At 38.2% G+C, this 8,669-nt stretch overlaps 1 protein-coding gene across 1 annotated transcript; it reads right to left on the reverse strand.

Annotated features, from left to right (window-relative positions):
* Positions 1–4,086: 4,086 nt before the first annotated feature.
* LOC110787820 (uncharacterized) lies at positions 4,087–4,671 on the reverse strand. The gene has a single exon (XM_021992465.2). The coding sequence runs from the start codon at positions 4,669–4,671 to the stop codon at positions 4,087–4,089; it is 585 nt and encodes a 194-aa protein (XP_021848157.2).
* Positions 4,672–8,669: the final 3,998 nt, after the last annotated feature.

The following is an 8,669-nucleotide window of genomic DNA, read 5'->3' on the forward strand; positions in this document are numbered from 1 at the left end:
AACTCAAATAATATAACTTCCACTACTCAATACTAATAAAAAAAATCATCTACCATCAATAAAATCCGGGAAATTAACAACATTCAATAAATCGCTACACAATAAACAAAAAATAATAACTAATTCGTCCCAATTAGAAAACCTAACTTAATCGAAATTCTAATCCTTTGAGCAATTCATAAGTTCGAAAAAAGAAATTCAAGGAAGGAGAGAGTGATAGATAAAGCCTAAAAACCGTTAATTTGTAGTTAGTTCGCTGGTGGTAGTGAAAATCTGCCACACAAATCCTTGCCCCCAATTTGGTATCATAATAATTTTACACGATACATCAATTAATAAGAGAATGCTAAGATTTATCACAATGACTACATCAATTAGAAACTAGATACAGAAAATCAATTAGAATCTAGATACAGAAAATGGAATGAAAACTGTCTCTGGAGGCAAAAAAAATCAATTCAATTTGAACGCAATTGAAACCCTAATTTCTAAAAACTAGATCAATTAAATCGATGAATTAATTGATAAAACCTAAATCTATACTAACAAATATAACATCATAGCTAACAATACCTGCAATAGTCACAATTTCACTACAGATGCTAAAAAACTGAACAAATTGTTGCCCTAATTGGAAAAAACTACACCTTAGGCAAATATCACCATCCGATTTAAACCATAAAACCTTTAATTACGACAGAACTACAAAAAAAGTAGCGAACTTTGAAGAGAAAGGTAAATAACAGTGAAATCTGAAGTTCAATTTGTGAATGGCGAGGAATACCTTGGATTAAAAGCGTGGAAAGAAGGTGTCGGTTGCGGTTCTTCAATTTCTCGATTATTTTCTTCTTTGGATCGCAGATTTGCACCAAAAGCTTCTTCATCGTTGCCGGTTTTAGGGTTTTCTACTGAGACTCCCTCTTTTTTTGTAAAGAGTGAAACTTGCTGAAGGTTGAAGAGGAGAGAGAAATTAATGCTTAACTTCTGGTTGCTCGCATGTAGAGCAGTAGAGGAAGAGAGATCGCAAAAGGAGGGGTGTTGAAAAGAGACCCGTGTTTTTTGATATTAGATTTCTTCATTTTCTTCAACTGGACCCACGCAAGATAACAGACCCGTGTTCTGTGATAGTGGCTCTTCTCTTTTTCTTTCAACGGGGCCACGTATTATAAGAGTGTTTTGGGATATGAGGTCTCCTCCATCAAAGAGAGCTATTTTTTACATAACGGGTCTTATTTAAGAGATCTATTTGCCAATTTTTGTAGTAGTGCCTTCTGTGTGGTGCTGCTACTGAGAACCATAACCATCTGTTCTTTGGCTGTCACTTTAGCTATCAGTGTTGGTCTCATATTGCCAGTTTCCTGCACATTAGCCTCACTAATTGCAGTTTGCCTCAGTTGATCAGATGGATTCACAGGAGGAACATCTCAAAGTTCAGAAAAGGGGTGTATTATACCTTTGTCTGGTGTACTGTCTACCATATATGGAAAGAAAGGAACAATTCTTTGTGGAACAATCAGATTAGCTGCATAGATAAAGTGTGTAGCATGATTAAGAGTAGTGCATGTAATAGGTTACATTCTGTTTTGCCTAAAGCTCTTAGCACTAAGGATAGTAGTTGGTTCTGCACCCTTGCTGAAGGGTAGTTTTGCTTGGCTTGTTGCCTGTTTTCTTGTTTCTGTGGAGGGTTGTTCCACTTGTTACTAATCTGTAATTGTTGTGCATAATATATACAAATACTTGCTTACCAAAAAAAAAATATGTGGTTAATAATAATAATAATGATAATAATAATAATAATAAAAGTTAGAAAACTAATATGTGGTTAATAATAATAATAATAATAATAATAATAATAATAATAATAATAGTAATAATAACAATAATAATAATAAATTCAAACAGAATAATAATAATAATAATAATAATAATAATAATAATAATAATAATAATAATAATAATAATAATAATACGGGGGGTTGGGTACGACGATGGTTATGGCGATTAGGGCTGAAATTAGCACGTTCATTTTCCGGCGAAGGTAACAACATCTCGGTCCGGCGAAGGGTGCCGTAAAGGGTCGGCGTTTTCAGGCGGTTTTTAGGCAGTTTCACGGCATCTTGTTTCAGTTGTCAGGCAGGGTCGGCGTAATTCCATACGCGTTTAATTCCATACGGGTTCTCGGCGGTTTCCTTGCGTCAGGTTTCAGGCAGGTTTCACGGCATCTTGTTTCAGTTTTCAGGCGAGTTCGGGGGTTCAGGCGGGATTGGACGGCGTTTCTGGGAGGCTTCGGGCGGGTTTGTGGGCTGTTATTGAACAGCTTTTCAGGCACCAGTTTCCAACCACATGTTTGTTCGACGACGTTTGCCTTGATGTGGGTAGTTCGCGCAGGTTTTCTTTTGTTCGAGTGCAGTTTGCTCGAAGACAGTCACTACTACAAAAATGGGCAAAGAGACCCTTAAGAAAAGACCCTTTAGTCGACATAACGGGTCTCTTTAACATAAGAGATCTAATATTATAGATAAAGGGTCTCTTATAAGTCAAAGGGCCCACTTAAAATTAGACAGAGAAAAATAAGAGACCCGTTATCTTATTTAACGGGTCTCCAGTGTATGAATAGGGCTATTTTTTTCCCGTGGAAAATAAAATAGGAGAAACATGAGATCCTATATTTAACTACACGGGTCTCTTAGGTATCGTAGGACCCACCACTCCTTCGTACAAAATAAATTAAAATAAAGCAAGACCCGTCGTTTTACCTAACGGGTCTCTACTTTTCATCATTTGTCACCTTTGCGAAACCAGAATTTTCTTTGCCCTTTCTTCTTCCCTCGACTCAGATTCAAGGTTTCTTTGCCCTTTCTTCTTCCCTTGACTCACATTCAAGGTGAACCAGATTTTTTTTTCCGGGAAAGGCGAACTCATTGGCGAACTCACCACCACCGGAGAATTGCACCATCACCAGAGAACTACACTACCATCGGTGACTTCACTACCACCCGCAACCTCACCATCATCTCTAGCTAACTTCAAATCTAGGTTTTTTTTTCCTAACAACACTCTTTTCATTCTTCTTCTCTTTAATTTTTGTTTCGAACATCTGAATTTCTTGTGGGTTTATTTGATTTTCGATTTCAATTTGTAATTTCTTCTACAAGTTAGGGTTTTTTTCCCCTAATCTTTCAACTTCAATTTCTAAGAAGTTAGTATTCCCACCATGAATTTCTGAAATTTCAATTTGCAATTTCGGGTTAGGTTTTCCAGTTTCATGTCATGTTTTGTTTCGAATGAGTTTCAATATCCATTAATTTTTGTTATGAATGAGTTTCAATTTCCTTGTCATGTTTGCAAACTTGCAATTTCTGAAATGACAAATTCCATCAATATGAAACAAAAGAACCCAAACATAGACAAATTCCATCATAACTTGGGAAGGTTTGGGTTCTTTGTTTCATATTGATGGAATTTTTCATTTTGGATGCTAAGTATGATTATACAAGTACGAGTTTGTGTTTATTACACTTTTTGTTTTGTTCTTTAAGTATGCGGATATAGAAGTTGGTCGGATATCCGGAAAGACCAGAACTTTGGGCTGAATGACACTCGAAAACTGAAGATACTTTTAGTTGATAATGTTGTAGTTTTATGTGTTTTAGCCTCTAGGCCTCTTAGTCTCTTATAGTAGGAGAAATTTTTGGTAGATCATAGACTTAGTAATGCTTGTGCAGGTGAAAGATGTTAATGCAACCACAGAGGATAACAAGAAATTACGGACAAAAGCAAGGTAAAAAATGTTTGTTTTGAATTATATAATATATAGGCCTGTGTAGCATGATAAGAGAAGAAATGAAAATTGATTATATGTGTGGTTGTATAAGGGAATCAGAATCTGAGATGAAAAGCAATAGACTCAAATTCGGAACAAATTTAGTTGAGCAGTTATAAATGTATGAATTCTTCTATCAAAAATTTTAAACCTTGCTCATTCATTGATGTAAGTATGCACCAGCATTGTAATATAAAGGGAGGTCCTGAATTCCTGATATTAACTTACATTGCTTACAGTAATTATTGTTTGCACTCAAATCTTTATTTTTGTACAAGACATCCTGCAATATGTTGCAAACTCGAGCTATCTCTCCTTAATCCTTTTCCACACAGATTTCCTATAAAAAGCCCTTCATTGCAATCGTCGTTTGTAGTATCTTGATCCCTTGTTAACAATCTTATACACGAACAAGTCTTAGAAAATGTGCAAATCCCATAAGAAGAACAAGCCAGAGGAAGATCACAAGTAGTATTTAGGACTTGAAATGATGCCTTGAACTTATCCTTGTAGGGAGAGTAGTCGTACAGACCGAGGTTTCCTGTGTCATTATCTAGGGATAAAAAACGTACTGGTTCTTGGTATGGCGACAAAATTTGTGTGAAGTTTTCGTATTTGTCATAAAAAAACTCCAAACCCTTGGAAGCTAGCTCGATGTAGGTGATATTTCTGGTCTGGGAAGAATAGAATTCCCAGTATGAGTACTTGTAGTAGTTGTCATTGTTTCTACCTGAATTCAAGTAGAGAGCAACCTTGTCATGGTGAATCTCAAATGAAAAGAATGAGGTGGAGTAGTTGTTAGTAGGAAATGCGGTCAGGTGAGTAGCTACACTTAGTCTCTGCCCCATTAGTAAGATGTTTGTTGGGAAATTGAATGTTTGCCACTTTATTCATTCTTGTACATCAACCAGGACTAAATTTCCACTGTCAGTTGCAATTGATTGTATGTGTGGTTGTTTAAGGGAATCAGAATCTGAGATTCTGAGATGAAAAGCAATAGCTCTGTTGGTGTATCTGATTAACTGATCTAGTACACTAAGCTAAGCAATCTAGTGTATCTGATTAACTGATCTAGTATACTAAGATAAGCAATCTAGTGTTGGTGTATGAAAGAATACAACTTATGTTGAGTTCGCGCGTTCCTCTGTGGAATCTATCTCAGATTCTCACATACTTTAATTTCCATATAGTCCGTATCGTTTTCCATCTTTAACTGTCAACAGGGTTTAAAGGTCGTAGGTTCGACTCTTAAGATGATGTTTTACTTCTTACTCTCAGGTTCCTTGGGTTATTGCATAGGTCATTTAAGAGATACTTATTTTATTTCAAAAACTAATTTTAATCTTGTAAAACAATTGGATTACTACTGATGTGAATAGGATTTGTGGTTCTAGCATAGATTTATGTATTACCAAGGTCTGAATTTGAGCTTTTATGTGTGTGTTCAATTGATTAATACAAACCACATCCTATGCACGACGACATTTCATAGTTTAAAGTAATTAAACATATAAGAGGGCCTAAGTAGAGAGAGGTTTGTGTTTGATGTTTTCTTATTGGTGTCTATATTTTATCACATTAATTTTTCAAAATGAATGACTAATGATGGTTAGTAGTAGTATATTTTTTTTTACGGGAAACAATAGGCTTATCTCATTCAATTAAGGTGTTGTCCTTAAGAACATACGGAACAGTTTCAGAGGGGAATTCTTCCATCCATATCAAGACCTCATCCCAGCGTAGGGAAGACTTAGCTATAGAATGTGCTTCCTTAGTACAGGTTCGCTTGGAAAAACTAAAGGTACAAAAATCAAATAAACTAGTAAGAGCAATAATATAATTAACAAACAGCTACGAGTCTGAGTTCTCCTTCCTTCTCCCTGCCAACTGGTCCACCAAAGTACTGTAGTCACTCTCCAATTCTATCTTCCTGTAACCTGCGTCAAATGCATACCTCATTCTAAAGAGGATAGCTCGAGCTTCTGCTTCTTGTGATGTGATTGACAGTAGTAGTCTATTAACCTACTTTATTTTGTGCCAAAACCTTTTTTTTTTGTTGCATGTGTATCTTCTCTGGTTTTTCTGCCGGAACTTGTTATTATTCAAATTAATGAGGCTCATTCAGTTTCCTCTCGAGGTGTGTATGTGTGTTTGTGTGTGTTGATGTTATCATATTTTTTGGTTTGGAATTTCTTTTCGATTCTACTTGGCAGATTATTTTGCTGCTTTCGATTAATGTTATCAAAATGCTTGTTAAATGGATTATTTATCTTTTTGGTTTGTGTTTTATATAACGGTCAGATGAAATATACTTGGATCAACAAGGCTTTAACATTGTTGGTTATGGTTGCAGTACACACCATGTATGGAAAACTCGGGTGATCTTGATGAATCTCTGCCTACAGCTCCTGGGTGCTCGTGCCCGTGTTGGTCTTACTGTATATTAGTCGTGACAGGTGTTGATCACTACCAGGATACCAAGGGAAAATGTGCTCCTTTCTACCATCAAAGTATGAGAAGGTGTTCGAACCCGCGTTGGTCACTGTGAGTAGTCGTGAGTTCTGAGTCCTTCTGTGATACCGAAGGACAAGATGCTAGTATTAACAACGTTTTAAGACACATGCTTGTGCCTGCATTGTGAATAGTTGTTATTGTCAATTTGTTTAATATTGTCACAATTATGTATACTTTTGACCCTTATTTTATTTTGTTATTTTTAAATGTTTGGAGATAATTGATGTAAAGTGTAATATTTATTTTAGTAATTGTAAGAACTATTTTGGAATTACCAAATTGGTAAAATGCTGATTTTTAGGCCGATTATTGGTGTATGCTGATTTTTTTTTTTAATAAAAATTAATGAGAAGAGACCCGTTAGGTATAAAAAGGGGTTTCTCGAGTATAATATTAAAATATTTAAAGAGACCCCTTATCTAACATATGGGGTCTGAGTTTGTTAATTACAAAAATATTAAAAAACTCAAAGAGACCCCTTATCTTACCTAAGGGGTCTGAGTTTGTTGGAATAAATAATATTAAAAAATTCAAAGAGACCTCCTATGTTAAATATGGGGTCTAATTTTTTTTTAAAACAGACTAATGTAAGAGACCCCTTTTCTTAAATAAGGGGTCTCTTGTTTTTAACAAACAGATCCCTCTAGATGAGGGGGTCTCTTTTAAAAAGAGACCCCCCATCTAGAGACCCCCTAACATGGGGTCTCTTAGGCTATTTTGGACGGGTGTCTTTGCCCATTTTTGTAGTAGTGAGTAGAAGGCAGTAGTGTTTGGTGTTCATATGTTTCGAAGGCAGTAGGTTGTTCGGTGTTTTGGGGCAGTTGGAAGGGTGTGGGATTGCCGGTAATTCGGTTTATTTGTTTGGCTTGCGGTGGTTTTGTTGTTTGGCTTGTGGTTTGTTGTGGGTGGTTTGGTGTTGGTGTGTGTGGGTGTTAGTGTGCGTGTGTTGCTGTCATTGGAGTTTTGGGTTTTTACTATGGTTTTGCGTATTTCGTGCCCCTTTAAAGGGTGTGACGGGTGTAATAGTGGGAGTGGAAAGGGATTGTCGAAAAAGTATTTCATTGATCATCTGGGGGCACGTCATTTTAAAGATGATGCTTTGAAGGCTACTCACAAAGATAATGTTGGGAGGGATCTCTCTTTATTTTCTGCTTTGGACTCTGCGCTTCATCTAGCTGGCATTTGGCTCTGTGGTGAGTGTTTTTGCACTCACACCTTTAGTAAAAATTGTAAGCATGCTGATGGTTCAGTGGTATGTGCTCCTTCTTTTGAGGAGGTAGCAATCTTGGGTATCCCCGAACCTCCTGGGTCTGTTTCGTTAGTCGGGTTGGCCGATGTTTCTGCTGGCTGCATGGTGGCCACTTCTCCTTCCTTTTTTGATACCGTTCTGCTGCATGAGGTTCTGGCGGGCAAGTGTCGTACTGTTAAAAGTATCCCCAGAGCTAATCGACGTGGCTTTTCCCGGTGTCTCAAAGCTGCTCTTGATAAGGTGGTAGCTTCCCCTCACGGCCTGGTTTCTTGGATCCTTTTGCTCATTTTTCTGTTGTGCACACTTAGGGTTATCCGGTCTCGTGATGACAAGAAGTCGGGGAGGAAGGGTTGTTGTCAGGTTGATGGTATTTCGAGGGCTCTTCGGTTATGGAGAGAGCCGGGCGGTCCTGAGGTTCTGGTAAAAGAGCTTCTTAAGGAGGGTGTTCGTCGTTCGCCTATGTTGGAGGAGGAAGAGGAGGGGGGAGGAAGAAGGTTAGTTCTGCTGCGTTGAATAGGAGGCAATGTATGAGGAAGGTCAGTGATGGTCATTTCACTGCTGCTCTTAGGGTCTTGACTTCGTCGGGGGTTGCACCTGGTAATGAGGAGACTCTGCGGGAGTTAGAGAAGAAGCACCCAGATGCGTCGTGTCCTATCCTGCCTCCCTGTAGTGCTGATGTCAAGGCAGTTTTGGCCCCTAAAGAATTTGTTTTGAGTAGAGTTCGTAGTTTCCCCAAGGGGACCTCATGTGGGCGTGATGGTTTACGGGCCCAGCATATTGTTGATGCGCTTGAGAAGGCTGCCGTTGCAGTGGCTGATGATTTAGCTGTCTCTATTACGGCGGTGGTTAATCTGTTACTCGCTGGTAAGTGTCCCGCTTCTTTGGGTGAGTTTATTGCTAGCGCCCCACTTACGCCTTTACTTAAGCCTGAGGGAGGAATTCGGCCCATTGCTGTCGGGACGATCTGGAGGAGACTTGTCTCCAAGGTTGCTGCTGTCGTGGTCGGGAAGGAGGTTGGCGGTTATCTTGAGGATTTTCAGTTCGGTGTAGGTGTGCCTAACGGGAGTGAGGCTATTCTCCATG

This window comes from Spinacia oleracea, chromosome 4 (assembly GCF_020520425.1).
Source record: "Spinacia oleracea cultivar Varoflay chromosome 4, BTI_SOV_V1, whole genome shotgun sequence".
Classification (NCBI taxonomy): domain Eukaryota; kingdom Viridiplantae; phylum Streptophyta; class Magnoliopsida; order Caryophyllales; family Amaranthaceae; genus Spinacia; species Spinacia oleracea.